The sequence below is a fragment of the Pimephales promelas genome, chromosome 21 (assembly GCF_988280905.1).
Source record: "Pimephales promelas chromosome 21, fPimPro1.hap1.1, whole genome shotgun sequence".
NCBI classification, from domain to species: domain Eukaryota; kingdom Metazoa; phylum Chordata; class Actinopteri; order Cypriniformes; family Leuciscidae; genus Pimephales; species Pimephales promelas.
The window spans coordinates 3,532,287-3,550,735 of record NC_142789.1 but is presented as its reverse complement, the minus strand read 5'-3'; the positions used below and the strand labels follow the sequence as shown (position 1 = coordinate 3,550,735).

General features: G+C 39.5%; 1 protein-coding gene across 1 annotated transcript in view; it reads left to right on the top strand.

Moving 5' to 3' along the window:
- The window catches only part of rbms2a (RNA binding motif, single stranded interacting protein 2a), a 57,317-nt gene that overhangs the window by 16,469 nt on the left and 22,399 nt on the right, over positions 1–18,449 (top strand). The window contains exon 2 of the mRNA XM_039663292.2: positions 6,138–6,298. Coding sequence (XP_039519226.1) covers positions 6,138–6,298 — 161 coding nt within the window. The remainder of the gene's footprint in view (positions 1–6,137; positions 6,299–18,449) is intronic.

The following is an 18,449-nucleotide window of genomic DNA, read 5'->3' as shown; positions in this document are numbered from 1 at the left end:
TCATTGTGGATGTTGGAGACGTCGTGGTGCGAGTTTGATTCATATAATGGATTTGAACCGCTCAAGTATTCATCACCCTTGAAGTATTTTTAATGAATCAACAGACATGGATCGTCTTGAGCTTTTGAGCCGGCGCGGGGTTCTCTTGAAACTTTTAACGCGCAAGCAAGATGGGCTCACAAAAGCAGGACGGCTGATAATTAGCAGGACTGAAGCGGGTCCCCGCCGGGCTTGATTTGTGCTGCTGGATCCTTAAACTAGCAGGCCGTGATCTATAACCCCTCTCGCAGTCAGATGTCTGTAATTGGACGCTTTATCCTTCTCTGAACCCCGTCAAGAGCGAATAAGGCAGCCAGAGCGTTTCCCAGAGGGAGTGTTGAGCGTCACATGGTAAAGCTGTGAGAGATGAACAATTTGCTTAATGTGGTGTGCTTCTTCTGTTCCTTCTCTTCATTTTCATGCAATCTTCCTGCAAATGTCTTTTGTTTTCTGAGGAAAAGCACATTCATTTCTTTTGTGGTGCAGAATAGCTCATTGAGTATGTCGTGACAAGACTCTCGTGGGAATAGAGAGATACGTGGAACACCACTTCCATAATATGGATGTATTTGTGTCATTTGGGTTTGAATCAAGCTTGTAGTTGAATCTTAGTAATATAAAAATGAATTCATTTATTTTCTTTTTTTGACTTGAAAGAATAAGCTATATATATATTTTTTTTTTAAATATCTAACGTGCCAATACAGATTTTTACGCATTCTGATTTTCTAAGAACTATAATTGACAGCATATATACAAACAAAAAATCTACTTTTCTTCAATGCAAAATTTTATTTTCAAAAAACAAAAAAAAACTGAAGTAAAAAGCCAGTAATAAAATGAGAACAAATAAACAAATTGCAAACAACAGCACAAAAGCTATGAAATAAACATGGCTCTAAGTTTTAATCTGCATGCTTACACCCATTGCGACCCCATTTGGTTTCACAAGCGACAACAGTGAAACCAGTTTAAAGGATTAGTTCACTTTTGAAAAAACTTTTGCTGATAATTTACTCACCCCCATGTCATCCAAGATGTCCATGTCTTTCTTTCCTCAGTCGAAAAGAAATTTAGGTTTTTGATGAAAACATTCCAGGATTTTTCTCCATATAATGGACTTCAATGGGAACCGGATGGTTCAAGGTCCAAAAGATAGTGTTAACAGTTTCAGATGCAGCTTCAAATGTCTTTAAACGACACCAGACGATGAATAAGGGTCTTATCATGCGAACCGATCAGTTATTTCAAAACTTATTCCAAAAATGTAACTTTTCTAAGGACAAATGCTAGCCTTGCTATATTCTCTGAGGCGCGTTTGTAACGTCAGGTAATACGTAATTACATTCAAAAGGTCACGGGCGACGTAGCCGAAAGTACAGAATCAAAATCGTCCGACATCGTTGTTTTTCCTTTTAATTCCTTTTTTTGTAAACGGTGTTTGAGTTAGTTTGCACGTTCAACCTATGCGTTCAACTTGTAAACACTGACTCTGTACTTTCGGCTACGTCGCCCGTGACCTTTTGAACGTAATTACGTAATACGTGACGTTACAAACGCGCCTCACAGAATAGAGCAAGGTTAGCATTTGTCCTTAGAAAAGTTACATTTTTGGAATAAGTTTTGAAATAACCGATTGTTTCGCATGATAAGACCCTTATTCATCGTCTGATATCGTTTGAAGCTGCATCTGAAACTGTTATTAACTGTCTTTTGGACCTTGAACCATCCGGTTCCCATTGAAGTCCATTATATGGAGAAAAATCCTGGAATGTTTTCATCAAAAACCTAAATTTCTTTTCGACTGAGGAAAGAAAGACATGGACATCTTGGATGACATGGGGGTGAGTAAATTATCAGCAAAAGTTTTTTCAAAAGTGAACTAATCCTTTAACACAATGGCAAAAGTTCGAGCAAAAATGAAACTGTTCTGTCTTGCTGCACAGACGAGCACTGAACACTATTATAAAGAACTCAGGGAACTGTCAACTTGTGTAAAAGTTAAACATGCCGGGACATGCAAGTTGTTGAGATGAATTAATCTTACTCCACAATAACTACATAAATGTATCCACTAACCATTCAGAAGTGTCCAGGAGCGTCTAAAAGTGAAACTCTTCCTGAGTCTCTCAGTAAGGCTGCACTCGCTACTGGTTATTTCTGAGATTCAAGATGAGTGAGATTGGCTGTTTTGTTATTTTATCCGAAGCACATGTAAAAGTTTGTTTGTCTTCTGAACAGAGGCAGAGCAGCAGCTCATTTGCATTTAAAGGGACACACACAAAAACAGTGTGTTTTTGAGCACACCAAAAAGGTGCAAATTTGACAAGCTATTATAGAATAGAATAGAATGAGGCGTTTCTGTAGCGCTTTCATATGTACTACTGTACACCCAAAGCACTTAACAATCATGTCGGGATCTCCTCAACCACCACCACCAGTGTGAGCTAGGGGTTTCACAACTACTGATTTTTGCTAGTCGACTAGTTTTGCATAACAGTCGACGACTAGTCGACTAGTCGTTAAATGGTTTATTCTAGGGGTGTGCGACATCACGAATAGTAAATGTCTCCACGATCTGCTTTTGAAGAAATATGGTAGTATCGTGTTTAGGGTTGGGTATCGAGAATCGAGTATCGATTGGAACTGGGACTAACTTTTAGTTTTTCCCGGAATCGTTCAAAAGTTAAAATTTCGATTCCTAGTTTCGATATTCACAGTCCGCCGAGCGGAAGAAGAAACCGCTGAACAACACCAACGAAGAAGCGTCTACCGGAAGTGTTGGCATAACCGCGTGAGTCGAACATGAGTAGCTTACGTCGGCGGTCCAAAGTGTGGCTTCACTTTTCTAAAAATAACGAAATCTCGGCAAAATGCAAAATTTGTGACAAAAGGAGTATTTGTGACAGAAGGAGTATTTCCTTCCAAAAGACCGTTGGTTAGCAAGGTTAGCTAAACTTTTTTGACCCTGCCTCTTAAAAGAATCGGAATCGAGAATCGTTAGGAACCGGAATCGAAACAAGGAATCGGAATCGGAATCAGAATCGTTCAAATTCAAACGATACCCAACCCTAATCGTGTTACAGTGCATTCTATCAGTTCTGGCGCCTCTGTCTCAACTGTACAACGCGACGTAGCCTACACATCACACGTTAAGGAATAGGTACGGGACACTGCAATTCACAAAAGTTCATTGTTTGCATAAGCCTTGCCGGTTAAACATTTAATTCACGCGCTGTTCTAACGTGCGCTTTCCTGAGCGCGCGGCATATCCCCGACGCTCACAGGCATTAGAAGCCTGTCAAACAGCGCCTGAATACTGGACTAAGTTATCTTTCAAGTCTTATTATGCTAATACTGTTAAATACACACAATGTTTACATAAACAGAATTGGCTATGTCTAAAGTGAAAGCAAACATTTGAGAGAAAATCTGGTGTAGGCTAATATGCGTCTATATTAAACACGTCGCGTGCTGGTCTAAAGCCGCCTTTCCACTGCACACGACAAACGACCGCCGTCGGACCGGAAGTCATTCATTTCCAATGGAGAGTCGTACGGGAGCTGCGGGGAGTTCCGATCATATGCGTGTGCGGAAAATTCGGATCCGATTTGAGCTTTGGATCCGTTCAAATATCTGAACTTCTGCGGCTAGACCGTATGCGACCGGCCAACCGGAAGTGATGTATTCTAATAAAAACTATGAGTGCGAGGCTAGAATTACCAATATTTTAACTCTTTAATGTTTTTCTGTAAACACTCTTTCTGTAAAATATTGGTTATAATTAACTATAACAGAAAAAATATTTTTATTATTAAATCAATATATTATTAAGCTCTATAAAATGTACTATGTTTTTATTTGAGATGTATTGAGGGTCATTTGTTTTGTGTAGATATTTATGCATGCATTACATTCATTAAAATCGTTAATTTTACCATTGTGAATATCCGAGGGTAACGGTTGTTTCACGACCAATTTCAAAGTTCCGTGCAACTGACACCAGGGGGCGAAATACGACAATCGTATGCGAATGTCGTGTGCAGTGGAAAGGCGGCTTAAAAGCGAGAGTAGTACTCGTATTTTCCGCACTATAAAGCACACTTAATCAATTGCTCACGCTCGTGTCCATGCCCGCTTTGTCACACGGCCAGTTCAACCTCGTATAAATCAGGTTATGTGTGTCTCCCGCTCACGAGTGCTCTCTCTAACACACACACGAACAGACACTGCTGTCAGCAGGCTGAGAATGTAAGTTACGTGCCCGCCCCAGCGCGCTCACGCTTACTAAATAAACGCCTCACCTCCGACGCCGCGCACTCGCTGCATTCCCTTTAGCACATCTAGTGGATGCATAATGCAAACCCAGTCAAACGTTTGAAAAATGTTCTAAAATAGGTCATTGAAGGTGCGCCTTATAGTGCTTATAGTATATAGTACTGCCGCTTGTATTTAAAGGGATAGTTAACAAAAAAAATATATCTATATGTCATCATTTTGTTTTCGACTAGTCGACTAAGGCCAACAGTGCCAACTAGTGGTTGTGACAGTCGACTAGTTGATGAAACCCCTAGTGTGAGCATCCACTGGGATGATGCGACGGCAGCTACAACGGCGCCAGTGCGCTCACACACACACACACACGCTATAGGTTGGGAGGAGAGAGAGTGATAGAGCCAATTCAATGGATGGGGATTATTATGAGGCCATGATTGGCAAGAGCTAATGGGTGGAATGTGGCCAGGACACCGGGGTTACACCCCCACTCTTTACGAGAAATGCCATGGGATTTTTAATGACCACAGAGAGTCAAGACCTCGGTTTAACGTCTCATCCGACCACAGGGTGAGACTCACTAACACTTCTTCCAACAGCAACCTGGTTTTCCCAGGAGGTTCTGGGACACCATAAATTTATATTACATCACGTGGGAAGGACATTATATGTCACTTTTAAACCTTAGACCAAGATGAACCACACATTTTGCTCTCCTTCACATTTAGTGCTGCTTTTCTGTTGGCAGGCATCTGAAAGTTGCTTAATGTTATTATTGGATGGATGAGACAAAAGGTTAAGTCAACAAACTCATGGAGCAGAGGGGAAAGGAAACCATGGGATGTTGCAATATACAGGATTTTGATTGTGTATATGGGTGAATGGGCTCATCCTTCGCATTAACCAGTGCTGGTTAGTGTAAGGACACAACTGTTAATGTGTAATGATCACATTCCCTGTGTAGCGCTGGGCATTGAGACACATTTCTTGATTTGATTCACAAGCTTGCGATTTGATTCAGTTATGATCTCGATTCAGTGTTGATTCATTTGGATAAATCAGGTTCAGTACATATCAACTTTTCTCAATGAAAAAAATCTCTCACAAGTAATGCTGGAACCTCTAGGGCATTTCTCTCAAACTCCTCATACATTTGACTATTTGATTGTTCATGGAAACATATCTGTTCAAAAATAGTCAAAGGCCGATATTTAGAAAAAGGTTGACTATGCTGGAACTCTTTTATGATGATGTCATTTTTATTTCTTTTTTAGGCTTGGCTTACAGTTTTAGCTATTTTATTGGTGCACAAATAGATTCATTAATGTGACATTTAAAAAAAATGCTGGTAACTTTTCAATTGCAAATTATTCCCTTTTTATTCTAAACAATTTTTTATGAAACAAAATTTCATATTTACATTTTTTTCCTTAAAATCATGACTTAAAATATCTTGAATGTAACTCGACACCCTGGCCTAAATTAGTGTAAGTGGTTCTATGAATATGCAAAAAAGCCCCGCCTCTACTCACTCACTCAGCTCAGAGATCCACTGGTTGACGATCACACGTTGCTCTGATTGGTTACAAGGTCGTTTGTGATGTCAGGAACACCAGCGGTTTCAAACTGTGTTTTTTGAGACTGTCTTTGGTTCACTGCAGTTTTAATGAGAAAATACTCAGCAATGCTATCGACGAATTTACACATGGTTTGTCTTAAAACATTAAAAACACCACATAGACATATAAACAACATTAAAAGCTTAAATACTAATAGCATTTATTTGTTGTCTAAGTATATGAATTTTTTTTTTATTTCAACAGCAAGCCTATGTGTCCTCCAGCCACCAGATGGCACTGTCCAGCCCCAACAGTAGCAGCGCAAGTAGTTTGGGAGGTGGGGAACAGCTGAGCAAAACAAACCTTTATATCCGTGGACTCCATCCTGGGACTACAGACCAAGACCTGGTCAAGCTCTGCCAACCGTAAGTCTCGCTGGTCCGTGTAGGCTATTTAAGTCTAGCTAGCTTTGTTGTGCTCGTAATTTGCCAGGAATCATGTTACTTTATTCAGAAGAATACATTTGAAAGGTAGTGGTGGAGAAACAAGAGTGTTTCAAAACCAAACGAAAAACCAATTGCTTCAATTGATTAACTCTTATTGACCAAAAGTTGGCCGTCAAAACTGTGTAAATGCAACGAATACTCAGTCCAAACATGTACAAGCACCTTTTACCCACCAATCTACAAATAATGACATACCGTTACAACGAAATGTGTGTATAATATGTTTTTTTATTAATTTGTAGGGCTTATTTTGTGTTTAATGGTAAAACAGTAAAATTCGATGAAATTTCATGAAAATCGACTCAAATAAAATACGTTCGGTCTCATCGGATTTTATCTTGATCGATATACGGCTAATGCGATACAAGCTGATGGAAACGTTATTTGCCGAATAAATAATGAATTGCGATTAAGTTTTAGGCCCTTTTATCATTTCCGGCTAGACTGTTTGCGCACACATGGCGGATGTCAACAAAGACAGATGTAAGTGGACAAAGCAAAAAGATGCTTCAACCAAAGGGTTTCCGGAAACCACGATCTCCCAGAACTGATGGAGCGCTGTCGTTCCCACACCACAGTCACCTCCGCTGTCGTCGGGCATAACTTACGTGCATCGGCATCATCATAGCAATGTTTATAGCGTCGTTGTTTTCTTAGGTTAGTTTTGCTTGTTATTACGTGGCTTGGTTGAATTGTAATGTAGAATGTGGTCTGTTATTTCTAGTTAACAGACTAGTATAAACACACCGTTGCCATGGACGCAGTTCGGAACAGACTATTTTCTTTAGCAGAAGCAATACTCCTTTTTAAATCAATAAACTCGTTTTTAAGTCAATATTTTGAGTCAAATTATTGATTTATTGATTTATTTGGTTGATTTATATGTAATAAGCAGGATAATATATAGCGAGGCGGTTATTCTAGCGAATACAACCCCTTCAACAACCGCCTCGCATACATTATCCCATTCATATGTCGCTATCAGCTGGCACATAAGCATTATTAGGCTTCAACTTGTGAAATATTAATCATTTGTTGGTAGCTGGCGCGATCCGTTTTGTCTAACAAAACTTTGTTCGCAAAAGTTTGCTTGAATGTTGTTCGATTCAGTGCGAAAATGAATGGAAACACCTTAAAATGTCTCAAATCAATTCGATATACCAATTTGATCGCAAAACAGCATGTGACGTCATCATTACGTACAGGTTTTTATTCGCTTTAAAGCCGTTGGATGGAAACACACTTTCACCAGTTTTTTAGCCGAACTTCAGATAGTTCGATTGACAAGTGGATGGAAACATGGCTACTATCGGCCTGCATTTTGTTCGCAGATTTAGTCGCACAAACAGCGCAAGTGGCTCGTGACAGAACACAGACCGACTGAATGACACTGTAATTTAAGTAGAAAATGAAGATCGCAGAACTCATCCCCCAAACCCCCAATAATAATCAGTGGATCTAGATTGTGTGTATACATACATATAAGCCTGATAAATTGCATTGCAGACAGAATTGTTTTTGAACTTGTTGATAGTGTAACATGTTCCATACGTCATCTTAACAAGGACACTGCAAACAAAAGGGAAATAGAGCATGAATTTACATTAGAAACAAATATTCAGTGGGGACTTTGTCTTCTCACTTCAGAAGAGGTTCACACACCACTGCTTTGAGGCTCCTTTAAGCACGCTTTTCTCTTTTAGGACAACTTATATTGTGATACACATGTATTTGATATCGTTTTGTTTAATCTTGACGAGAACCCTTTAAGTTGGACGTTTCTGTAAACTTCTGCTTGTTAATGTGTTTACAGTCTAGAGATCTCAAAATCCCATGGAACTTTGAGTATGTTTTTTTGTTGAGCAAACTACAGTAGGCTTTCAGGTTTGGACTCGAGCCATTTGTGGTTCAAAAGAGGAAACATGAGGGTAAATTCAGGAGACATTAATCAAATAGGAGTGGCAGAAAGGAAATGCTTTGTTTTGTTGTGATGAAGCCAAGAGCTTTATTATAAAATGTTACGCCATGCAACTTTACAAAGACTTTCAGCTAATTCCAGTATGTTTATGTTAATTCCAGTCAGTTTGGTTCTTGAATCTGATTGGCTCAGAGCATTTTTCTAGCCATGCAATATTCTACTAATATAACATAGAAACCATTTCACAATTCGTATCACGCCGCTTGTTTCTGTCGGATCTATAGTGGCAGCATTTCTCACAGCAAGCCTCAATAGTGGAGGAGCAAATCCACTATTATTGTACAAATAATACTGTTATAGCAGTTTTAAGAGAATGTCGTTTTTAAGACCTTAAATATGCTATATATGTAAGCATACACTCACCTAAAGGATTATTAGGAACAGCTGTTCAGTTTCTCATTAATGCAATTATCTAATCAACCAATGACATGGCAGTTGCCTCAATGCATTTAGGGGTTTGGTCCTGGTCAAGACAATCTCCTGAACTCCAAACTGAATGTCAGAATGGGAAAGAAAGGGGATTTAAGCAATTTTGAGCGTGGCATGGCTGTTGGTGCCTGAGTATTTCACAATCTGCTCAGTTACTGGGATTTTCACACACAACCATTTCTAGGGTTTACAAAGAATGGTGTGAAAAGGGAAAAGCATCCAGTGTGCGGCAGTCCTGTGGGCGAAAACGCCTTGTTGATGCGAGAGGTCAGAGGAGAATGGGAATGTAGTGTCAGAATTTGGCGTAAACAGAATGAGAACATGGATCCATCATGCCTTGTTCCCACTGTGCAGGCTGGTGGTGGTGGTGTAATGGTGTGGGGGATGTTTTCTTGGCACACTTTAGGCCCCTTAGTACCAGTTGGGCATCGTTTAAATGCCACGGCCTACCTGAGCATTGTTTCTGGCCACGTCCATCCCTTTATGGCCACCATGTCCATCCTCTGATGGCTACTTCCAGCAGGATAATGCACCATGTCACAAAGCTCCAATCATTTCAAATTGGTTTCTTGAACATGTCAATGAGTTGACTGTACTAAAATGGCCGCCACAGTCACCAGATCTCAACACAATAAAGCATCTTTGGGATGTGGTGGAACGGGAGCTTCGTGCCGGTTGTATAAAAGTAAAATCACACGCATTAAATATATCATATATATTATTTGGGTCAGATTTTTTTATTATTATTTTTTTTATAGTAGATTTTAGTAGTGTAAGTTAACACATGAGAAGCTTTGCATGTTAATAGTCTCGCTAAACTTGATTGTGCGTGGAATACGGGCTCTTGAATATAGCTCTCGCGTAAGTAAATTGTGCCGCAGTACACCATCATTTTACTCAACTCTAGAGGCTGAGAACTGGTTTGCCTTTGCAAGTCAAGACCAATCTTGTTTAGACCCTATCATTAATGTTTAAACAGACACATTCTTCATTTCAGTTCAGATGTGGGACAGCGTTTGCACGAGGGCAGGAGAAAGGTGCTGACGCTTTGCTTCTGCTGGAGATGAACTGGAAAAAGCAGTGCGACGCTTTTAAACATTTCTGAGAAAAAAATGACACCATACACTAATGCTGATTTTCCACAAACATCAGCACAGCCATATTTAGGCTGTGGAAAAATCCAGGCGACAGTCCTCTGTTCCTAGAAACACAGTGCTATAGTTTGGACACATTTGACTGAATTTGTTTCACATTATCCTCAAAGCTGCTTGTGTTTAAAGGACTGAAATTGATTTATAGATAAATAACTGGAAGACCAGCCAACAAGTGTCTAGCATACATGTGAACTCCTTCAATACGTCAATACTATATATAAAGCATCCCAGGGTTCATCTTATTTTGCCGTTAATTTACATTATTTGTTAAATAAAGCAAGCCAGTTTTGCTTTCTATTTCCCTGCTGTAGTCTCGTCTGGTTTCATATGCATTTTTGTAAGATTATAAGAGTCTGTTCCTGATCCACCCAGTTTTCCCCCCGCTGGGAGGGGAGTTTACGGTAATTTCATGATGATGTAATACGTGTAAAAGCTCTCCGTTTATGGCCTCACATGCTGTCTAGCCAACGGTTAAATGAGGGATCTTTTCCTGCTGTATAGGATGAAACTTTACCAGACTAAAACAAAACTGCGTTTATGATTTGGTAGTTGGATAAATGTGTGCGTCATGTACTTCTGTCACATCTTAATATGCAGAGACAACTAAATAAGCCATTCATGAGTGAAACACTGTGGCTCTGTGGTGCCTTGAACACACGTTTTCTGTGAGCAGTCCCATATATCAACCGGATGTTGCCAAACCCATTTTAAAACATTCATCATTTGTGCATTTTCTTGTTTTAGCTACGGCAGGACAGATAAACTCTTTTATTTGTTGTGTGTCATGTAATATCTCTCATCTAAAATCATGATTCTTTGAATATTTGTCTGTTATTGCATCTGCCAGTATCAAACAGGACACCGCTTTCTGCCGTCCCGGTTTCCTTTCTATAAAGTTTGTGGATCGCGTCATAAAAATGAATTAAAACTCAGCGTAACGGCTGCTAGTATGCTTTTGCGTGCATCTGAACTCTTGTTTTAGGTTGGGGAGTAGGTCGTCTCTTATTCTTCTTTTTCTTATAACCTATTATGGCGGTTGGCAAACCAACTTTCGGTGGATTACCGCTAGGGGTGGAACGGTACATGTATTCGTATTGAACCGAAACGGTACGGGCGTCACGGTTCGGTGCACGAATTTACACAGAGAATACACGGTATAAAAATAAATAAAACTCACGTGCATATTAATTAATGTAATGCGGAACTACTGTTAGATACGCGGGTTCTTCAGGGACACATAATCTGTACCATCGGCTAGCTCTGAACGCGTGTTCACTTCAAACATTGGCTTTATACACGCATCCTCGCTTTGCATCGAACTAGACGTGAATTTGGCGCTCTATTCGCGTTTGGTGTGACCGCATAATGAACCATAGACAGTTAAAGAAATGGACAGAGCGATCTCATTGGAACTCCATTGAGACGATTGAAGCCCGAATTTGGCGATTTTTAGCACTTCCGTCCCTGACGCGCAGACTCAAACAGAGCTTGACGACGTAGTGGGACGTGAGTGACCCGTCTGTCTTCTAGTGCTGTGGCATGAGAAATCTTAATCATTCCCTTCCGAAACATGCAGAGGCGGAGAGTGTGAGTAGGAGCTGTCCATGAGCTAGATGAAGGAGACAATTTTGCTAGGTATTCTGATTAATTATTTTGTCATTTTGCCTCCACGTTTCCCCGATTGCGTGCGAGCTTCTTCTCTTGTCCATACGGTAATCTCTCTACTGTGCGACAGAGAGTCGCGTGGGTATGACGCAATCGTTAGCCTACTTTCACTAAAACTGCTTCTATGGGGCCATAACATAAGCTACAAGGTAATGGAGCATTTTATACATTGTCGTGTTTCTTTAGAAATAAATAAAGGACAAATGGGGTCTTCAAACGCCTCAGATGTGAAGTTATTCGCTTTCAAAGTGACGCCAAAATGAATGGGAGTCAATGGGAATGCTAACGCAAGTGAAGTTCTGCTACAAGATGGCAGCTCCCGCGAGGCTTCAACTTCCGGTCGATGGATTACCCCCTTGAGTAGGTCGTCTCTTCTTCTTCTTCTTATGGAGTATTATGGCGGTTGACAAACCAACTTTCGGTGGATTAGCGCCACCAACTGGACTGGAGTGTGAAGCACTAATAAGCATGTAGAAATTAACTTAAATAAAGAAGAGTGTGAAAATAATAATAATAATTTTAGTAGATCGTCTCTTCTTCTTCTGCTGCTCTTTATTCCTGTTGTTTCGGTTAGCAAACAGCGTTGCATTACCGCGAGCGCCCCCTTCTGGACTGGAGTGTGGATCGCCTGTGACTGATTGTATGGCATGCTCTTGACAGCGCTTGATGGCATGTTTTTGTGTTTTCATGTAGAAAGAGATTTTTTTTAAACGCAGGAGGAAAAACTCTGGTTTAAAAATACCCCTGTCCGTGTGGACAAGGCCTAGAGCAATGCCGTCTAATCACTCTTAAAAATAAAGGTTCCAAAAGGGGGTTTTCATAGTGATGCCTAGGGATGCACCGATACCACTTTTTTGGAAAACGAGTACGAGTACGAGTACTTGCATTTCAGTACTCGCCGATACCGATACCGAGTACTTAATAAAAAAACAAAAAAAACATGATTTAAATATTTTTATATACGGGTTTTTAGGTCCTTGATTAAATTACTTGGGTAACACTTTATTTCGATAGTCCACTTTACTAACTATAAGTAACTTTTCAATTACATGTCAACTAACTGTCATTAGAGTATTAGTAGACTAGAGTATGAGTACAATCAGCTAAATATCTGATAACACTTTATTTATTTGGTCCCCCAACAGACATTCAACTGACTATAAGTAACTTGGCGACTACAAGTAAACTTATTCTCCTAATCCAAAGCCATTCACGAAATTGTTCCACACCAGTGGTGCACGGGTTGATCCAAAATGAGCGGGTGCCTGCGCCGCGGTCACCCGCGGTTACCCGCAGTTACGGGTCATCCAAAAATATTTTTAATGATATTCGGGTCGCGGTCGGTCAGGTCGTTTGGGAAAAAAATGCCAATTAAACCTTTGTATTTATATAGTACTAGATAGAATTTTCTATGAAATATATAGGCCAAATTTATTTATTGGCTGAATAACTGGCACGAAGATGACACACAAGCTCAGTCTAAACAGTTCTCAGTTCTGTACTGGTGTGATCCGAGAACCGCTGTACCTCTGCGTTCATTACTATACGCGGATGCGCAGTATCAGCAGTATCAACAACATGTCTCAGTTCAGTGAACTGTTAGAGTTACTGGAGTAAAATATAATTCGGGATATTGGTTTATTTCAACTCGGAGGGACTGTCAGGCATGTCTGAAAGTGAGTAACTGTAGTACCTTGTGGATCAGCACTGACGCAAGAAGTGAACTGATGCGAATGATTCAGTTCGATTTAGCGTACTGGTTCGACCGGTTCATTAAAAAGAACCGATTCGTTCACGAACCGGCCATGTCTATGATCACTAGTCTGCAGAGAGATGGAGGCGGCAAGAGAAAAGGTGAAGACTGGGGAGTGGAAGCTCCGCAAATACACAAATAAAAAGAGTAAGTGTGGGAGACATTTACCGAAATAATGAAAGATGATAATGACCAAAGTGCTGCCTTTGTTATATGTAGGCTACGTCTTCTTGCGATGCTGTGTTGTTACACGTTATGGCCCAATGACGCTACGATGAGCATGTACTACTTTTAAAAAATACGGTCAGGAAGAGGGTCGGGTACAATATTTTCTTACTTTTTTTGCGGTCCGAGTAGCGGGCGGGTAGTTGAAAACGTTGGTAGTGTGCGGGTTGTTTATTGACCCGCGCATCACTGTAGTGTTCCACACGGCTGACATGTCTCCCCATCTCCCCGCTCTGAGCTGCAGCCGGAGCCTGGGGGTGGGCACTCGGCGCCTGTGATTAACCCATTTCTCAGAACATGGTATCGGTCCCCGGTATCGGGGGACTTTTAACGAGTACGAGTACTTTAGAAAATGTGGTATCGAGGCCGATACCAGATACCGGTATCGGTATCGGTGCATCCCTATGGCGCTTTTCCACTACACAGTACCAGCTCGACTCGACTCGGCTCGGCTTTGTTTGGTTTTCCACTGTGTAAAAGTTGTACCTGTTCCTGCTTTCAGGTACTTTTTTTGTACCACCTCCGGCGAGGTACTGAGCGAGCTGCGGCGATACTAAAATGTGACGTGAAAACAATGCTGACGGCTGATTGGTCAGAGAGAATCGTCACCATTCAGACGGAGTATCCAGAATAACCCCACTATTTTTAAATAGTTTGGCCAGAGATAGTTTCTAAACTAAATACTATTATTATGGCAACTTAGAAGAATACACCATGGTCAAACGAGGAGGTGCAGGCTTTCCTTTGTTTGGTTGCCGAAGAGAGGATCCAGCTAGAGCTTGATGGGGCAACGAGGAATGAAAGGCGTCGCTTTGACGACCGGCTACTATTTGTGGCGGTACTGTCTGCAATGGAAAACGGAACGAAAAGCGAGCCGAGTCGAGTTGAGCTGGTACTTGTACTAGTAGAACCATTGTTGGTTCCTCAAAGAACCTTATAGTGAAGAACATTATAAAAACCCTTTTCCACTTTAAAGAACCTTTGTGTAATGGAAAGGTTCTATAGATGTTGGAACGGTTCCTCATGGAACCATCGATGCCACTAAAGAACCTTTATTCTGAAGTGTGCTTTAGACTCACCCAGTGAACAGCAGGAGCTAGACTGGAGGAAAGCGATCGCAGGGTGAGAGAGGTGAGGAAGTGTCAGCAGTGGAAATTCTTTAAAGGGGAAACAAATGCCAGAGTATGTGAAGGATAGGACGCCATCAGTGCTAACTGGGTCATGGTTGAACACACACACACACACACACGTCTCAATGTAAAAGTCGCATAGGTGTTTAACTGATGACCTTTGAACTGTTCAACATGGATGTTTGTCTCAGTCTACAACATAAGTTACTTCCTCTTTTTTTGCTGACTAATGTTATCTTTTGCTCCCTTTACCCTCTCAGTTATCATATTCTCACGCTGATAATGTGATACTCAAACCTCTTGCATCCCATTCTGTTAAACTCGCCCTGTAGACAATAATTGCATCCCTCATAACTCAAACTGATATATTTAAACGATTTTTCCTTGAAAATAAATTCTTCATGCCTTAAAATATCTTGAATGTACTGTAACTCGACACCCTTGCCTCATTTAGTATGCGCGGTTCTATGAATATGCAGATGAGCTCCACCTCCACTCACTCACTTGAGATCCACTGGTTGACGATCACACGTTGATCTGATTGGTTACAGGGTAGGGGAGCGCGGGGCACAACGTAACGCGGGGCTAGTTGTAACACACTTGTTTTAAATACTTCCACATATGCTAGCATGACGAAACTTGGTGTATTTACTCGTTGCCATTTCAACACCATATAGAGAAAAAAATGCGCCCAAATTCCCAAATCTTTGTAAGATATCACTGAACATTTATTTAACCATAGCAAAAGTAGATTTCTTTCTTAAGTTAATTTTTCATCTCCATTTTTTTGTGTTTATTTAAAATTAGACAAATCTGATATTATTTTAATCTCCAATCTGTTTTTTAACAGTTGGTATCCCAGATAGCAAACTGACATTGAATCAACGTGGAAATATGACATCGAAACAACGTTGATCTGACATTGTTTTGCTCATCGAATTAACGTTGAACCAACGTCAGACGCGTCATTCTTTCAAAACGAACGGAAAATCAACTTGAAATCAACGCGTTGTTTCAACATTATGAAAGCAAACCAATTTTCGATTTTCATTTAGCTTTGAAGAATGCCGCGTCTGACGTTGGTTCAACGTTAATTCGATGAGCAAAATCAACGTTGTTTCAATGTCATGAGAGACGTCGTTTCCACGTTGATTCAATGTCAGTTTGCTGTCTGGGATAGTTCTTTAATGCTTTGCTAACTAGCAGAAGACACTAGCAGGGTTTAAACCCCTTTTTGTGCAGTGGGGGCATGTTGTCACACTGCGTTACAATGTGCCCCTATTAGAAATATGCAATTATATTCTATACTTTTATGAATTCTATTGAGAAAACAAGAGAAACATGTAAGTAAAGAGTGAGAGTCAATGTTCAGAAATAATTAATTATTATTTTGTTTTGAACTATGCTGTATAGCTGTTTTCCGGTGTGATTGTTGTCAAACTCAAAAATTAGTTTATTTTTAATTATTAAAAAATGCCATTATTTTATATGAAAAAGTGAATTGTATTTTGTTATGAAAATATTTTGGTTTGACTTTTATTAGATCAGATAGCATTTTAAGCTGTCAAATGGTGATGTTACAATGTGCCCCACCTATGGGGGCATGTTGTCACATTTCACTTCCATTATTTCAGGGTAAATCAAGAAAAAAGTGTACACTGTATTAATAAAACAAAACCACATAATTGTACTAGACATGTGGGAAATTAATGTGGGGAAAAAAAATTCTCTAAACCCTAAGTAGATTTACACAAATTGACAAAGTCAAAAAGTGTTACGTTGTGCCCTGCTCTCCCCTAGTTTGTGACGTCAGAAACACCAGCGATTTCGTGTTTTTTAGACTGTTTTGGGGTTACTGCAGCTTTAAGGAGAAAATACTTAGCAATGTCGACTTGTGAATTTACAGATGGTTTGTCTTAAAGCATATTGTCACCACAGGGGGACTTTAATAATTTGTTCTGAAAATGATGTCACTGTCATGAGCTAGAACCGCAATGGTGATGACTGCATTTTATCCAATTTATTTTGGCAGATTTTCCACCTTTATAGCTTGCATAATAGCTATTTTTATTACATAAACAGTTCAGCCAAAGTTGAAAATAATGTCTCACCCTAATGTATTTCCAAACCCGTACACAGTGTGTTATCAGTTCACACTGGCAAATTTCTGATTTGTTATCTTTGGTTATTTGCACTGATTTGCTGCTTCGAACTTTATCCTCCTCTTTCCTGACGAGCGACTGCGTTTTAGATTATGGGAGGCGTTTCCGGTTTGGGGAATTTCCACTCAAAAAGACTGAAACAAATCATTTCAGATCTTAAGGTTGTGCTACAAATAATCCTTATCTCACAGTTTGACTGAACGAGCTGTCAAATTTCAGACGAAACGCTTGGTATTTCAACAGGGTTTGACTATCACAAGAATATCTGTTGCGTAAACAACCAAAAAGACATTCTCTCATTCTTTTCCCCCTGATTATTAACATATACTGTGGTCTGTTCTCCTGATGTGATTTACAATATATCCAAATAATTCCCTGGAATGCATTGAGAATCTCTTGTTTTTCTCCTCAAATCATCATGTCTCTTTCCAGGTTTGTTTTCACATGGATGCTTTACTGTAATTGTCTCCTCTTTTTGACTTCTGATGAGCAGTGTTTACTGGAATGTTTCTAAACCAGGTTGTGAAAAAATATTACAAGATAATGTATAACATACATTACATGGACTTCAATTTCTACATTGAAAGAGAGCATTTATCAAGATGTTTAATATCTGAGAAAGAAATAATCAACAAATTAGTGGTCAAAATACTGTTAGTTCCAGGAGCGTGTCATTGGCTACTTTGAAATCCAGAGCTTTTTGTAAATGAACCGTATTAGCTTAGTAACTCCTGATAGACGAGGTCGCAGTTGAAGCCGCCAAACGGTGTGTTAATAACGCTTGTACTCAATGTAGAGTAATGGTTCGTTTAGTCATTCCAGACTGGCTTTGCCAACAACACTTGACTGTGCCAACTGGCCGAACGACAGACTTCCCACATGTGATCGGAAAAGAGTCGGAGACAGACAGGAATGTCTGTGCGTATTGCCAGAGGCGCTGAGAGGTATCTGATGCATTAGGAGATTATGACCAACGATTTATCAATTATTACTAATAAGTTAAAGACATTATGCTTCGTTTTTCTACTTTGTTTTTGTACATTTTTTAATGTGTATTTTATTTATTTATTATTTACAACCAGTTTGGACACTTTTGGAAAAAAAGATTTCCCATATATGCTGGACTCACACAGGCTGTTTTTCTTTCACTATCTGCTTAAATAAAATAAAACAAAATAAATTATTAAATGACCTTTTAAATTAAATTACATTTTAAATTAATTTTTGAATTTTATATTTTTTTAATTTAATTATGTTTTTAATTAAATTGCATTTTATATGAGATTGAATTATTATTTTTTTATTCATTTATTTATTTTCACTACCAGTTTGGACAGTACTTTGGAAAAATATTTCTCATATACTGTATGCTGTTTTTACGATCTGCTCCAACCAATCCATTTAAATTCAATTATTGGCACAGTTTGTTTATCTATGCATATTTGTTTTGTTTTTTATCAAAATTCTTTTAAGATATTGATGAGCTTAAATTCTGTTATAGTGGTAGTGTAAATTACATAAATATTTAAATGTATGTGTAATACATGGGCATAAGCATGAGTGGTAAAGTATTA